Source organism: Ursus maritimus, unplaced genomic scaffold (assembly GCF_017311325.1).
Source record: "Ursus maritimus isolate PB19 unplaced genomic scaffold, ASM1731132v1 scaffold_31, whole genome shotgun sequence".
Classification (NCBI taxonomy): Eukaryota; Metazoa; Chordata; class Mammalia; order Carnivora; family Ursidae; genus Ursus; species Ursus maritimus.
This window is the reverse complement of record NW_024425675.1, coordinates 22,168,966-22,185,815: the sequence shown is the minus strand read 5'-3', so window position 1 is coordinate 22,185,815 and position 16,850 is coordinate 22,168,966. Positions and strand designations below refer to the sequence as shown.

Genomic DNA, 16,850 nt, shown 5'->3' with positions numbered 1-16,850 from the left:
TTTTTTTTTTTTTTTAAGACTTTATTTATTTGACAGAGAGAGACACAGCAAGAGGTATAAACAGGCTTCCTGCTGAGCAGGGAGCCCAACGTGGGGCTTGATCCCAGGACCCTGGGATCATGACCCGAGCCGAAGGCAGATGCTTAAGGACTGAGCCACCCAGGCGCCCTTAATCTGACTTCAGAATAAGGCCACCCTGAAAAAATATTCTCTTAATTCAGCATTAACCAGATATATGAAGATAGAAGGTATAATCTTGTTACTAGGAAAAACCACTTGTTGATATGACATAGTATTATCATTACTTGCTTATAAGTTTTTCTCTATAAAGCTTAAATTTAAGTTAGGAAAAATACTTTTTTTTCCCCCTAAGTAAGCTCTAGGCCCAATGTGGGGCTTGAACCCACAACCCTGAGATCAAGAGTGGCATGTTCTACCACCTGAGCCAGCCAGACACCCTGGGAAAGACCCTTTCTTAGCCATGTTTGAACACTCAGTGCCAAGACAGCTTCTGGTATATAGTAAGTTCTCCAAACTTGCTCATTGGATGGATGAATCTATGTTTATCTAAAACCACATATTTTTAGATCTCTTCTTTTGGAGGCATGGGTCTGCATATTTGAAATACATGTAGTTAATAAGAAGAGCAGAAAACATGAGAAACCCAAAGCAACTTTTTAAGCTGCATGCTTTTCTGCATTATCACATTCAGTGGTTTTAATTTTTTAAAAAAATTTTATTGGGGTAAAGTACACATAACCTTTGCCACTTTAACCATTTTTAAAATTTTATTTTAAGTAATTTCTACACTCATTGGAGGGGCTCAAACTCGCAACCGTGAAACCAAGAGTCATACTTTGCCAACTGAGCCAGCCGGGCACCCCACTACTTTAGCCATTTTAAAGTATACATATATATAATATATAATAATATATATATAATGTATATTATCTATATAGATAATATATATATTAAAGTATATATATGTATATAAAGTATTATAAAGTGACACTTAGTACATCCACAATGTTGTGCAACCATCAAGTTAGTTCCAGAACATTTTTATCACCCCAAAAGGAAATCTCGTGCCTAGTAAGCAGTCACTCCCCATTCTGCTGTCTCCCCAGCCCCTGGCAACCCCTAATCTACTTTCTGTTTCTATAGATTTTCTGTTTCTGTAGATTTGCCTGTTCTTGACATTCTGTCTAAATGAAGTCACACTATGTGGCCTTTTGTGTCTGGCTTTTTTCACTTAGCATAATGTTTCCAAGTTGCATCCATATTGTAACATAAATTGGTACTTTATTCCTTTATGTGGCTGAATAATATTGCATCATGTGGCTGTATCACAGTTTGTTTATCCCATCAATGGACATGGGGTGATTTCCTATCTCATTTAATCTTAACAACTACCCCCTGAAGTGCTTTGACTGCTCCCATTTTATAGATTAAAATGTGAGGCAGAGAAGGTAAACAACACACAAATCACTTTCTACAACTTGAATGCTCAGTCAGCATCAAAGAGCTGAAGTTTATTGTAAGAAACCATAAGCAAAAATAAGGTAGGTTTGTAGGTTTAGGCAAATGACTGATAATTGATTTGGTGCTGAGTTATTGATCTATTACAAACCTTCCCTTTTTTTGACTGAGGGTTGGGTAGATTTCCCTTTACCTTAAAATATTGCTTTGCTCCCCGTATTAATTCACATTAAGACCAACCGTTCCATGGTATAATTGCTTTTTAGCTATTAATAAGACCTGAACGTTTGGGAAGGTATTTCAGATAAAGGTAGGACATCTGATTTCCAGCTATAAAGCAGATGAGTGTCAGATTTCCATTTTTATTTTGAAATTACAAGAGAGTCAAAATTTTGCATAAAGCAAAGATTGATATTCCCTCTCCTAGTATGACTACTTCATGGCCTTTGACCATATTTCTCGTTTTACCTTTAGAAAAATCTAGATAGCCATTGATGACCCAAGTTACCTAGAACGAAATGCTCTGAATTGAAATATTCTGTATGTTCTATAATTAATTATGTGGTTGATTGCTTTTGAAAATGATCCCCTTGATTCCATTTTGTAGGATTATTGAACATGGGGAAGGAGGAGGCCTCTCTTGAGGAAGTATTGGTCTATCTCAACCAAATCTACTGTGGGCAAATTTCTATTGAAACCTCCCAACTTCAGAGCCAGGAGGAGAAAGACTGGTTTGCCAAGCGATTTGAAGAACTGAAGAAAGAGACTTTTAGCACAGAAGAGCGAAAACATCTGTCAAAACTAATGCTAGAATCTCAGGTATGAAAGGACCAGCTAATATCAATGGGATAGGATGGCTTATTTTCTACAAAGATACATAAAATTGAAAAGAGGGAATTAAAGCATTTACTTACTCCATTTATCCGACAGACATGTTCTAAGTGGAAAAAAGTAGATCACCAAACACCAGAGCTATTGGTCCTCCTCAGAGAGGTATTTGCCTGTTTTTTATATAGGCAAATATATATTTGCCTATTCACTTCTTATATATTTGCCTATTTATATATTTGCCTAGTCACTGTCTAAAAGACAAAATCCTTAAGATCTTACTTCTCTTTTTATTACCTCGAGTGATCAAAGAAAGCTATGCATGAAAGCTCTTGGTACAAATTAATGGCATTGAATCTGTCAGGGCTCTGATGAAGCTCCGGCATATCAAGATGACAGGAAAACTACTCCCAGTAATTTGGATAGTTGCATGGTTTGCGGCCTTGATGAAATAGTACTGGAGAGCCCTGTACTAAAACTCAGGGGCTAGGAGGGGCAGAATCGAAGGCCCAGCCCTTGCTCTAGAAGAACACATTCTTTTCTTTTTCCCCAGAAGAACACATTCTAAGAGGCTTCCTCTGGGGCTGAGTTACTCTACCTCTCATGTTATTTTCTCTGAATTCCCACTGCTGCCTCGTGTTCTTGGCTAGGCGTTCCCGCCATGCTCTGGACCAGTTCTGTCTGTCTCTGGAGTATGTCATGAAGGGACGTTGCTGCAGCCACTCGTAATGTGGGGCCTTCCCACAACACACACGAATGTGTCTGACTTGGCCCTGAATAGCTGGCTCTCTTCCTGCAACAAATGTGTCTGACACGATGTTCCACAGGAGTTTGACCACTTTTTGGCTACCAAGTTTGCCACAGTGAAGCGGTATGGGGGCGAAGGAGCCGAAAGCATGATGGGCTTTTTCCACGAGTTGCTGAAAATGTCAGCCTACAGTGGGATAACGGATGTGATTATTGGCATGCCTCACAGAGGGAGGCTTAATTTATTGACAGGCCTTCTGCAGTTCCCTCCAGAGGTAAGATACTTTTTATGATGTACGATTGACTGTAACAGAATAGAACCGGTAATAATCGTTCCTTTTAGAAACCGAGCAAACATCTGCACTGTTGGTCCAGGAGGTGGCTAAATGAATTGATGGATAGATCTGGTATTTTGGGTTGATTTTCTGTGTCGTCTTATATGGATTCTTCTCTCAGGAAAGTTAAAGGCTAGTTTGTTTTCTCAAGGATGACATGAATAGATAATTTCTGTTCTTTGAGGCATGCTTTCCTAATTTAATAAAAATCGTTTGAACAAACAACTTCTAAGAAGTCCATTTTACTTTCCATTTAGGTGCAGAGTTTTTACTTAACATACTGTACTAAAACTAATAATACATTGTTATCCTGGGAGACTACCACGTGAGATGGTTTATAGGTAATTGGCTCTTGGTGTTCCTGTTCCGTCCAATTCAGCTGCTCTGTCAGTCTCTGAAAAGACTTGAGGGTTAGGGATGCAGATTTTATGTCCGGGAACGTCAGAGTGACTTGCAATTTAATCAGATCGCGGGTGCTATGTGTGGGTAAACCTCAGTACGATCTTGGCCAGGAGATTTACAGTAATTGTAAGTGTTAAAGGAATTACGAGAGTTAATGAAGTGAATACAGCTCATGGAAGGATGCATTACCCTTAAACCGCTAGGGAGTACCCATGACGTCATGTCTTGGGGCCAAGCTTTATCACTGCTACTCGTACCTCAGTTTTTCTGATGCTAAGAGATTGCTAATCACCTCCTGTGAGAAAAGCCAGACTATGAGAGAATAAAGTGATTGACAGATGGAGGCATGTGCTTAAACACAGGCAGAAATCCCTAAACCAGAAATTGCATTTCTAAAATATCACAGACAAAAACATGATTCAAAGGTACTGAATTATAAATGATTGTATTTGTGAGAAACATGGATGTATCCACACTGTGTAAGTGTGTGTGCTCCTATTTGTCGATAGGTCAGTAAGAAGCTTTTGGGTCATTCAAACCATTTGGATAAATGAGGATAACATGCTGTTTTTCGTAACTACCTTGGCTTGACACCCGGCTTTGTTACTTACTAGCCAAGGGCCTTTAACAATTTAGTTAATTTCTCTTGCTTGTACATTTTTAAAATGGGTAGAAATGAAGTGAAGTCCTTTGAGAATTGGACAATAGAATTTTTAGGCATGACTTGTGCTAATCGTGGATGTCATCTTGGGTCTAAATGGGATTAAGTTCTGTTTCATCGTTTTCCTTGTCTACCTCTTTTATTAAAAGATTTTATTTATTTAATTGAAAGAGAAAGAGAGCATAAATGGGGGTGAGGGGCAGAGGCAGAGTGAGAAGCAGGCTCCCCACTTGAGCAGGTGACCCTGGGATCATGACCTGAGCCGAAGGCAGATGCTTAACCAACTGAGCCACCCAGGCACCCCTTTCCTGTCTACCTTTAACAAGATTCATAGAAAGTTCTTTTGGAGAATATATTCTAACAGGTGTATTGAAGAAAAATTATTTTGCATATTGCAAGGCAAAGGTAACTACCTAACATCTTACTACCTTACTATCTTCATGTCTAACTAGTCATGTTAGACTCTTCTCAAAGTGTTGGTATTTCATTTGATGTTGACGATCTCTGAACAGTTCTGTGCATTTGAGCAGTTAGAAGTTTGTGCCTTTCTTTTTAAAGAATGCTTGGTGATCATGTTATACAAGCATGTGTGTAAAGTTTTTTCAATTGCATGATTTAAACTAACCACCTCTTCTCTGGTCTCCATTGTAATAAAAGACATTTTTTTCTTGTATGTTTATTCATAACAGCTGATGTTCCGTAAAATGAGAGGCTTAAGTGAATTTCCAGAAAATGTTTCAGCCACTGGAGATGTCTTGTCTCACTTGACCTCCTCGGTTGATCTGGACTTCGGTGCGCACCATCCTCTCCACGTGACCATGCTGCCTAACCCCTCACACCTGGAAGCTGTCAACCCTGTGGCCGTTGGGAAGACTCGTGGAAGGCAGCAGTCTAGACAGGACGGGGACTACTCTCCAGACAGTTCGGCTCAGCCTGGGGACAAAGTCATTTGCTTACAGGTACTTGTAGCTTCAGGAAGTGAGGCCAGAGGCTGGGGAGACCAGGAGGGAGGGAAGGAAGATAGTAGACATTCAAGATGAAATTGAGATGAACTTTTGGGAAAAGAAGATTCCAGGCTTGTTTTTAAAATTAATAGCAGATATGAGGTCTAGTCTCAAGCAACTGACTTTAGACTGAGGTTTCAGTGTGTTTTTTTTTTTCTTTTTTTTTTGAAGAACCATTTTAAACATTTTTAAAATTTAAATTCAATTAATTAACGTATAATGTATTATTGGTTAGAGGTAGAGGTCTATGATTCGGTAGAGGTCTGTGATTCATCAGTCTTACATAATACCCAGTGCTCATTATATCACGTGCCCTCCTTAATGTCTGTCACCTGGTTACCCCATCCTTCCACTCCCCTCCCCTCCAGCAACCCTCAGTTTGTTTCCTGTGATTAAGAGTCTCTTATGGTTTCTTTTGTTTTTCTTTCTTGAGTTATGTGTGTTATTTAAGAGTATTGACTGGTATCCCTGATGCTTTTCAGTGGACAGATGTCATTACTTTTAGGAAACTATGTGCTATCCATATATCTAATAAGACTTGCTTGTTTGTTTTACATTAAAGGTCTTGGGGCGCCTGGGTGGCTCAGTCGGTTAAGTATCCCAGTCTTAGTCTCAGGGTTGTAAGTTCAAGCCCTGCATTGGGCTCCATGCTGGGTGTGGAACCTACTGAAAAAAATAATTATAAAATAAAGGTCTTTGGCATTAAGGCAACCAATACTAATTATTAGTGTGGTTTTTGCTTCCTTTACTCCACCCCAGTTTTTTGTAACCTGATAGCTTACAGGTTTGGACTGTGGATCACATTTTTTTTATTTTCTATGAGTATTCATTTAAATAGGAACCTTTAACTATTGGGCAGTAATTAATTCTGGGTATCAGTAAGTGAGTGTTTAAATCCCACAGGAATAGGTAAATCTATAAGGCAAGAGAATATTTGGTGCTCTCTCTCTCTCTCCACACACACACACACACACACACACACACGAATAACAATTATATCTTATTATCTCATGTTAATTAATCCATTATCTCATGTTAATTTTTCATGGGCCAGAAACTTGTACTGAGTAAATTGGGGTAGGCAGCATGGCATTTGACTTCAGTATGGTATTTTGAAATGGAAATGTTACATTGTTAGCCATTCTCTTTACCTTTCACTTCACTTAATTCATGATACTTTAAAATATTTCAGTCATTCACGTTTACCCAGAGCCTGAAGCAGGTCTTAACATGGACTCCAGAAATAAGAGGTGAAAATGGCATTTTCTTTAAAGTGATGAGAAACGGACTGGCCTCTTTTGTCTACTTTGTGCTTCAAAATTATTTTACCCTGCTGTGTCTGTACATGTCTTGCCTTGTTCAAGGACACAATTCTAATTTCTTCTGAGAACTCTAAATTTGGAGCCTATAAAATCATGGTGGGTGAGATTCTGGATGCTACTTTTTCTGCCTCTCTTCTTCCGTTTATGTGGGGCCTGAACCTGGTGAAGGTCGATTGTCCTTCGTGCTGGGTGTGCGTCTAACCCCCTGGCCGTATTTGCCTGAGTACCTTCCACCTCACCTAGCATTTGTTTGTGCTTATGGACCCTTACTCCCAAAAAGCTTTATGGGGCATAGCGGAGTGGTTTCTCTTTTGATTTAAGAAGAAAGTAAAATTAGCAAATGGCACATGTGTGCTTTAGTGCCAAGAATCCAGACCATGATAAAACGATGCAAGTTATGAGCAGATGTTACGTTCTTTTTTTGAGAAATTTTTGTATAGATGACACCAGATGTTACATTCTTTTTTTTTTTTTTTTTTTTTTTTTTTTGAGAAGGAGGCATGGAGGGACAGAGAGGGAGGTGAGAGAGAGACTCCTAAGCAGGCTCTACCCCCAGCGCTGGGCATGGAGCCCAAAGCAGGCTGAGATCATGACCTGAGCCAAAATCAAGGGTCAGACGCTTAACTGACTGGGCCACCCACGTGCCCCCCAGATGTTATGCTCTTATCAATGCCTCTACTGTAACGTTTTTGTAAAGGAGCAGAAGAGGCACACAACCCTCCCTCTTCCTTGCTTTACTGAACTCCTCTTACACCACTATCCCCCAGAAATCCCAACAGCAAGGGAGTGTTCAGGTGCCCAGAGCCCCTGGGCCTGGTGGCTAAGGGTTGGACTTAACAGTGTAGCGTGGTGCAGAAAAGACAAAGACTGTGGAACCGAGAAGACTTGAGTTCAAATCCTGCCTTTGCGTCTTTCTGGCTTGGTGTGGTTGGTTCTGTTACCTAGGTTCTCTGAATCTCATAGGTAAATGGGAGTTTATTACATTCCTCATAGTGTTCTGAGAATTAAATGAGAGCATGTACATAATAGGTTCCTTGATCCAGGAGAAAGCCTTGAAGGGGTGGAGAAATAAGGTAGAAAAATACCTGGAGGTATCGTAGAAGGCCCAGTGTCTACTCCAATGTGAAATATACACTCCTTGGTTTTCTCATCAGTAAAAAGGACAGTAATGACTTTCTAATCTGCCCCCACCCACCTGGCTGTTGAATGAATTAATGCTGTGGAGATCATGTAAGGGTATGTTATTACTAGGTATAGATACTCCAAAATGGGAGTCATCCCTGTAGACCCTAGCCAGGGGTAGGTGTGGCCTGGAAATGTCACTTCGGCAAAGGAATGCTTCCTTTCTTCACCAAAATACTCTATTTACATAAAAAAATGACCATTTTAAGGACATTTTCAGTGTCCTTTTAAAAAATCTACTTTCAAGTATTCTTTCTTCACTCATATTTAGGTCTTTTACTTCTGTTATTGTTAGAGTTGCAATGGTCACATTATTAGGGCATCTCAGATCATTTTATTCTTTAGTCCAGCATTTGACTGTTTCTGATAATAGCCTTTTGTTTATTTTTTACTGCAATATATTTGACAATACTCTTATGTAAATTTAAGGGGTGTAACATGTTGTAGAACTCATATCTTCTTCTAAGATCTTCTAAGATCTACAATTCCCTCATTATTTGCTTTCAACTTTTCTTAAAGGGATTTCCCTTTTTCTCTACCATTTTCCGTCCATCAGGTTTTGCGATGATGCTGTGATCTAACAGACTTCGAATGTTTTGGAGGAATAGCACATTTCAGATGTTGTGTGCTAGTATTTGTTGCTTCCTCAAAGCATCCTTTCACTCACCTGTGAGAGAATCCCCCCCCCCCCACCGCCTCCTGTCTTTGCAGTCACATCACCCTCCTTTGTGTTCACAGTGGTGGCCAACACACCCAGTGGGGTTCAGGGGATGCAAGGTACATGCGGACTTTTTTCAGGGGCAGGATGATTGGGGAAGAGAGACTGTTCGAAGCTGTGCACTGTTCCTCATGTCTTGCAGTCCGTTTTCATGAAAACTGTACTGGAGCTGATTTTCCTTCCGTACTTCCAATAGCCCTTCCCTCTGTGGTGCTGCCATTTGTTCTAGAATGTTGACGGATATATTAGAAGTGATGGGTGTGAGTCATAATGTGCGGATGGGCTTTAAGAGGAAAAGGGCTTTGAAACCTGCTTGAGATCAGGCAACCCTTCTAGAAAATCCTGTACAGAGCCAACAGAGTTCTGGGAGGGCAGGGGAGCAGTGAAAGCGTGGTTGTTTTTATTCCTGTTGTTATTTGAAAACAGTTAATTCCAAATTGGAAACATAAATTTCTACACCCCTTATGTTCATTTTCTCACTTTCTCCTCCATGATTTAGGTTCACGGTGATGCGTCTTTCTGTGGTCAGGGGATTGTTCCCGAAACATTTACGCTGTCTAATCTCCCACATTTCAGAATTGGTGGGAGTATCCATCTGATTGTCAATAACCAGCTGGGTTACACCACTCCTGCAGAAAGAGGAAGGTCTTCCTTATACTGCAGTGATATCGGTATGTGGCACAGGGAGGTGGCCCTAGAGAAACATCTAGTTCACTTGGAAAAGTGAACCTCTCTGGTTATCCCATTTTAAATTTTGGATCAGATATGGTCAGTAGTCACCAACAGTGTTATTAGTATTCCTTTGAAAGTCCGAGTGTGATCTTAGTAAGACAAGAGCAGAACTGAGAGGGTGCCATCTCAGATTGTCCAAGTATCCAGGTGAATGATCTGGTGAAAACCAAGGATCAACACAGTTGGTACAACACCAGGGTTCTTGTCTTTAGGAGATTCAGACCTGGGATACCCTAAACCTTAGTCAAGATGGATATGTTTTCAATCAGTGAATTTGGCTAAGTGGTCTTGGTTAGAACTCAGATGTGAGGAAGCAAAGTTGACTTGTTTTACCCTGGAAATTGGGCAGTATTAAGAGAAAGGCAGGGTTTGTTTGTTTCTTTTTTCCCCATCGTCCAGTTTACAGAGTTACAAAAGCTGTTAGGTGGTAGGAACCATTCTGTTTTTGCACCCAAACCCTGGCCTGGATGCCTTTTGGGGCTATCTATGTGAATTTTCTTTTAAAGTTCATTTATTTTTAAGAAATCTCTATACCCAATGTGAGGCTCGAACTCACAACCTGAAGATCAAGAGTCACTTGCTCCTCTGACTGAGTCAGCCAGAGGTCTCTATTTATGTGAATTTTTTGTGATTAGTTTGATAGAGATACTGGAAACACATTCTAGGACTTCTCTTTGTTAACTCATGTAATCTTTACAACATTGCTAAGAGGTAGGAGCAATTACCTCCGTTTTATAGATAAAAAGACTGAGATTCATAACTTCACCAAGGTCACAGAGTAAGTCGCAGAGTTGGGACGTGGCCTCTTTCCTGTCAGCTGGACTCCAAAGTATGGGTTCTTAACCCAGCCAAACCACCTGAGTATGTGGGCTGCTTCCCCACACAGGCAACAGGAGTTGGAGGTGGGCTAATGTCGTTTGGGGTTAGCTGGCTGGTTTCATCTGTCTTCTCCGCCTCAGGGAAGCTTGTGGGCTGCGCCGTCATCCATGTCAATGGAGATAGCCCAGAGGAAGTGGTCCGTGCCACACAACTGGCTTTTGAATACCAGCGCCATTTCCGGAAGGATGTGATTGTTGATTTGTTATGCTACAGGCAGTGGGGCCACAACGAGCTGGACGAGCCCTTCTTCACCAACCCGGTCATGTACAAGATCATCAGGTACAATTATAAACCTTTGTTGAAGATCCCCTCGCCCCCATAGTACTCGCAGTATTTTTACTGCTTTTATTAGACACTCCGAGGTAGGGTGACCAACTCCCCAAGTTGCCTGGCACATGGAACTTTCAGTGCTAAAACTGGGACAGTCCTGAGCAAACTGGGATGGTCATTCCGCAGGTCCCAGGAAAATCCCCATATTCTTCAAAGTATACTCGTTTGCTTGATGAATAAACAAAGGCAACTTACCAGCCTCACTTGGCAGATGGGAAACTGAAATAGGAGGACTTGGGCAGAGCCCGTAGCCCGAAGCTATATGCCATTGACAGAAACAGAAACCGATACTCCATGATTCACTTGGTGCCTCAGCAAGAGGTAACATGGTGGATTGTAAGGAATCTTGAGAACCATGCTGTGCAATATGGAGGCCACTACCATACGTGGCTACTGAACACTTGAAATGTGGCCAGTCCTACTGGAGAGGGGCTGTAATTGTAATATACACACCAGATTCCAAAGACTTCGTCTGACAAGAAAAATGTAAACTATCTCAATAGTTATTTTTATGTAAAGTACTGAAGTGACCATATTTTGCATATATTGAGTTACATAAATATGTTATTGAAATTAATGCCACCTGTTTTTTTAACCTTTTCTAATGGGACCACTACGAAATTTCTAATTGCACATTGGTTCATGCTACATTTCTTTTTTTTTTTTTAATTAACGTATAATGTATTATTTGTTTCAGGTGTACAGGTCTGTGATTCATCAGTCTTACACAACACCCAGAGCTCAACACAACACATATCCTCCCCTGTGCCCATCACCCAACCACCCCATCCTCCTACCCCCCTCCCCTCCAGCAACCCTCAGTTTGTTTCCTAAGATTAAGAGTCTGTTAATGGTTTGTCTTCCTCTCTGGTTTCATCTTATTTCATTTTTTTCCTCTCTTCCCCTATGATCCTCTGCCTTGTTTCTTAAATTCTGCATATCGGTGAGATCATATGATAATTTTCTTTCTCTGATTGACTCATTTTGCTTAGCATAATACCCTCTATTTCCATCTACATTGTTGCAAATGTTAAGATTTCATTTTTTGGATGGCTGTGTAATATTCCACTGTGTATATATACCACATCTTCTGTATCCTTTCATCTGTCCATGGACATCTGGGCTCTTTCCATAGTTTGGCTATTGTGGACACTGCTGCTATAAACATTGGAGTGCAGGTTCCCCTTTGGATCTTTGGGGTAAATACCCAGGAGACATGCTACATTTCTGTTGGACAGCACTGGGATAGAAGGTTAACGTGATGGAGAGGAACGTGTTACTTTGGAATTCCTTTTTTGATACTAGAAAGTACAATAGAGGCTTCCCCACTTTATTTCCTTATAGGTATAAATGAAAGCAGAGGAATAAATTGAGTGACATTTTACAGGTCTTTGGAAGCAGACTGCTCTTGGAAGAACAGATCTGGGTTCTCTGTTTAGCTTTGAATTTAACTGCTGAGTGGCTTGATGTAGTTCAGGGCCCCATTTAAAAAAAATCTATCTGGTCTACCTCTCACTTCTGTCAGGACTAAATACGATAAAGTATGTGAGCAAACTTTGTAGTTTAAAGTATTATGTGAACGTAGAGTGACATTATTATTGTTGTAAAACTGAGGTACTGATTATTATGGTTACTGGGTTATTAAAACCACCTGAAACAGATGTTGGCGACTTTGAGTTCAATACTTGAAATAAAAGGGGTAGACAATGTAGGTCTGGTAAATAACTGTCCAGAATATTCATAGAGAAACTCTACTAATTATTTCTACCTTAATCTAGACAGAAGGTTATAAAGATGAATTTGTTTTTTCTTGCTTCCTTGCAAGAGGTTGTTACTCATCATTACCCTTAAAAAAAAATAAAGTATTGGAGTGAAAGTTACAGAACATAAAATGGATTATTTTAAAGTGAACAATTCAGAGGCATCCAGTATACTCACAGTGTTGGGCAACCATCCACACTGTCTAGTTCCAGAATATGTCCTGCATGACTTCTTATAGTGACGATGCTCTGTGATACCTTTGACAATGACTGTGTCTGTCACTCTTTGATGGTTGCAAATCAGATGGACTTTTCTCGCTTGTTTCCTGGACAGAGCCCGAAAGAGCATCCCGGACACCTATGCAGAGCACCTGATTGCCAGTGGACTCATGACCCAGGAAGAGGTGTCGGAAATCAAATCCTCCTACTACGCGAAGTTAAATGACCATTTAACCAACATGGCTCACTATAGCCCTCCGGCCACCAACCTGCAGGCCCACTGGCAGGGCCTGGTCCAGCCGCCAGCTTGCATTAGCACCTGGGACACAGGGGTGCCCCTGGACCTCCTGCGGTTTATTGGCGGGAAGTCCGTGGAGGTGCCAGAGGAACTCCAGATGCACAGTCACCTTCTGAAGATGTATGTTCAGGTAGGAGCCTTAACATTTCCAGTTACTGTTTGTTTGTCTTGTGCGGCCAAGAAATCGGTGTTGATCTGGTCTTTTTGGCTGGCTAACAAATTCGAGAGTTACTGGTTGTGGGTCACTAGGTCCTGGGAACTGATTCTCGTGATGTTTTGGTGCCGATAGTCACCGAACTCAGATTTGTCTGCTTCTCCTTTTTGCTTTCTTCTTCCCTTCCTACACACATACATGGTTTCGTACTGAGAGGCAATGCAGATTTTGTCTATTTCTCATTTCCCTCCATTTATTTATTTATTCGGACATGTTTAATACATCTCACGCACGTGGACGACATGTCATTAACAAAAATTCAGCGGAACAGGAATGCCTGTTTTGATTTTTCTGACCGGTGAGCAGAAAACACTTCCATTTTGGGGGGGTAGTAGCTTAAATAAAAATGAATAAAAATCAACATGCATACCCCAAAGGCAGCCGTTTAGACCCTTACGCATATCGCAGTTTTACATATTGTCTCAGGTTAGATATAGATGGAAGTTTTGGTTTGCCTGCGCCTCAGGAGTTTCCTAGAATATGGGACTCTCCGCGCTGAAAGCCGGGGACCAAGGAGCTAAAGGCCTTCGCCTTTCCTAAACTTGAATGGAGACACTGTCCTCTGGATGATTTTTATAATGCTAACTTCATTTTTAGGTTTTTATTTAAGACCTTATTTTTTAAGATTTATTTATTTGAGGCAGAGGGGAGGGGCAGAGGGAGAGAATGACCAAGCGGACTCCCACTGAGCTGGGAGCGGGTCACGGGGCTTGATCTCATGACCCATGAGATTGTGACCTGAGCCAAATCCAAGAGTTGGATGTTTAACCAACTGAGCCACCCAGGTGCCTCAGGTATAGAGACTCTTAAAACAATCTATATGTACTTACCATCCAGCCGAAGAACTAGAGTATTAGATGTACAGTTCCCCTCGTGCCCTCGCTGATGTCATCTCCTCGCCATGCACAGGTTAACAACTAACCCGAGTGCCTGCTTATTTTGCCTGGTTGAAAACCTACAACTGCTATTGCCCTCTTATGTTTCCTTCTGCACTGACATTATGCTTTTGATATTTACTGTTGTTGCATTACATTTTTTGGACTCAGTGTGAAAAAGGGGGTAGACTCTTTAAAGTGTCTTTTTTTTTTTTTTTTTCCTTCTCTTCCATTTTTTGCAGTCCAGACTGGAGAAAGTGATGGATGGAACAAAGTTAGACTGGGCCACGGCTGAAGCTCTTGCCTTGGGCTCATTACTTGCTCAGGGTAAGAAGTTTCTGGTTAGCTGCACAGCTGGTAGGGAGCGCTTTGTATGACATTTTGTTGTATGTGACCCCTGAGGTTTTGAATTAGAACTATCTCCTGTCGTTTTCATTGACTAGAGAGGTTCTAAACTTTTCTTACCTGACAATATTATTTAATGTTAGTATAAGTCTTGTTGGTAACCTTTGTCAGAGAACAAACGACATAACATTTCTTGCTGGGAAACAAAGGGCTCTTTGCTGAATGGATTGGAAAGATATTTTCCTCTAAAGACTGTAGAGCAAATGATGACTCTCCATTCTTGTATATTCTTACCTTACCCAGACTTTTGAATATAGGACTGGTATATTTTAATAAGGATAATCTCTTTGCTAAGGAAAATTCTCAGGATGAGCTGATGTTTAAGAATTCAGGGTCACCATGCCTTGTTAATACTTAGGTTATTCATGGGAATCTGGATTTTTCTTTCTTCCCCGCCTGTTTGCTTAAGGTTTTAATGTGCGTCTGAGTGGACAAGATGTTGGCCGTGGAACTTTTAGTCAAAGGCATGCAATGGTTGTTTGCCAGAAGACCGATGACACCTATATCCCTCTGAACCATATGGACCCTAATCAGAAGGGGTTTCTAGAGGTAGGATGTCTTTTTAATCCATTGTAATACTCAGGTGCTGATAATTATAGTTACAGGATTCTTACAGCAACTAGAAACAGATGTTAGCAACTTTGGTTTCAATCTTTTTTTTTAATTATTTTTAAATTCCAGTATAATTAACATGATGTTATATTAGTTTCAGATGTACAATATAGTGATTCAACACTTCCATGCATCACCTGGTGCTCATCTCGATAAGTGTACTCTTAGTCCCTTCACTTATTTCACCCAGCCCCTCATCCCCCCATTCCCCCCGTCCACCTATCCACCTCCCCTCTGGTAACGACCGGTTTATTCTCTAAGAGTCTGGTTTTTTTGTCTTTTTCTTTTCGTTCTTTCGTTCATTTTTTAAATTCCACATATGAATCAAGTCATATGGTAGTTGTCTTTCTCTGACTTATTTCACTTAGCATTATACCCTCTAGATATTACTCAGCCATAAAAAAGAGTGAAATCTTACCATTTGCAACAACATGGGTTCAGTCCTTTTTGAAATAAAGGGTGCTGAATGGGTGGAGAATGGAGGTCTATACACTTGGGTTGGAAGCAGAGTACTAGTGAGTAGACTAGAGCTGTTTTATTTACTCCAGGTACTTATCTACAGCTTTGTAAATGTCAAATAGATGTTCATTTTGTCAGTCCAAAACTGACGTTGTAATCTGTGTGTTGCTGAATTCATTAAAGTAAGCCAAAGATGTGGATAATAAGCCAACATTTCTTGCCTATTAAAAAAAAAAGGCCTAGAACACGTGGTTGGCTCAGTCAGTAGAGGATGAAACTCTTGATCTTCGGGTCATGAGTTCAAGCACCGAGGTGGGCATAGAGCTTACTTTAAAATAAAAAAATGCCCAGCTTTCTCAAGGTTACCTTATTTTCTAAGGTTTAGTGAGCTCAACGAATGTATCTATTACTATATATTTCTATGTGCTAGTCACTGAACTCTTCTCATTAGAGTCAAAGGCAGGGCCTGGGTCTTTTCATTTTTTAAAATTTTATTTATTTATTTATTTATTTGAGAGAGAGAGAGAGCAAGCACAAGTGGGTGGAGAGGCAGAGGGAAAAGCAGACTCCCCCCTTAGCAGGGAGCCTCACGTGAGGCTTGATCCCAGGACCCCAGGATCATGACCTGAGCTGAAGGCAGACGTTTCAGTGACTGAGCCATCCAGTTACCCCAGGTCTTTTCATTTTTCTCTCTCCGACAGCTAGCATAGTGCCGGGCACATGATGTTTATTAAAATAAATTATCCTCTGAGGTATGTTTAGTGGCATGTCATCTTTTTTCCTATTCTAGTCACTTGTTTGAGTATAATCTTGAGTTTACTAATAACTCAATATTTAAAAAAAATTCACTTGTCAAAATCAAGATTCCAGAACAATTACTTAAAAGGACACAGAGCTCATCTTTTCTTTACGTTAGTCTGAAATCTACCCCTGGATCAAGTCAAATTGGGGATCTAGATACTGAAATCAGAAGTATCCCCCCACCCCAATGTCCTTCATTGAATTGTGACTTGATACTCGTATTGGTTCATTTTGAATATTACTATTTAGAAAGCCCCAAGTAAATGTCAAAGATTTCATTAATTATCTAATACTGTGTCCTTTATATGAAGACCCTGGGATGACCTCCTTCTTGTTTGTGGTACTGAGAGTGGTCGCAGCTCACTGAGCAGTGGTTTGTCTATATTGTGTATGCACCATGAATTCTGCAACTGCGTGGCATTCCCCTGTCAGTGGTGGCTCCCAGGAAGGGGTGGAGGCCATGGTACCCTTGGTGACTGTATGCCACCAGGTTGTCTTTCCACTCTGTTCTATGTCTCAAGCTTCATCTTTTTTCTCTCTGCTTACATTTACATTATCACTTTGTCTATTATGTATATTATGAGGCAT

At 40.6% G+C, this 16,850-nt stretch overlaps 1 protein-coding gene across 1 annotated transcript in view; it reads left to right on the top strand.

Moving 5' to 3' along the window:
• DHTKD1 (dehydrogenase E1 and transketolase domain containing 1) overlaps positions 1 to 16,850 on the top strand; it is a 51,562-nt gene that overhangs the window by 15,709 nt on the left and 19,003 nt on the right. Inside the window, exons 3-10 of the mRNA XM_008705455.2 lie at positions 2,087 to 2,298; positions 3,135 to 3,329; positions 5,142 to 5,411; positions 9,178 to 9,349; positions 10,370 to 10,568; positions 12,714 to 13,026; positions 14,228 to 14,312; positions 14,800 to 14,939. Coding sequence (XP_008703677.2) covers positions 2,087 to 2,298; positions 3,135 to 3,329; positions 5,142 to 5,411; positions 9,178 to 9,349; positions 10,370 to 10,568; positions 12,714 to 13,026; positions 14,228 to 14,312; positions 14,800 to 14,939 — 1,586 coding nt within the window. The remainder of the gene's footprint in view (positions 1 to 2,086; positions 2,299 to 3,134; positions 3,330 to 5,141; positions 5,412 to 9,177; positions 9,350 to 10,369; positions 10,569 to 12,713; positions 13,027 to 14,227; positions 14,313 to 14,799; positions 14,940 to 16,850) is intronic.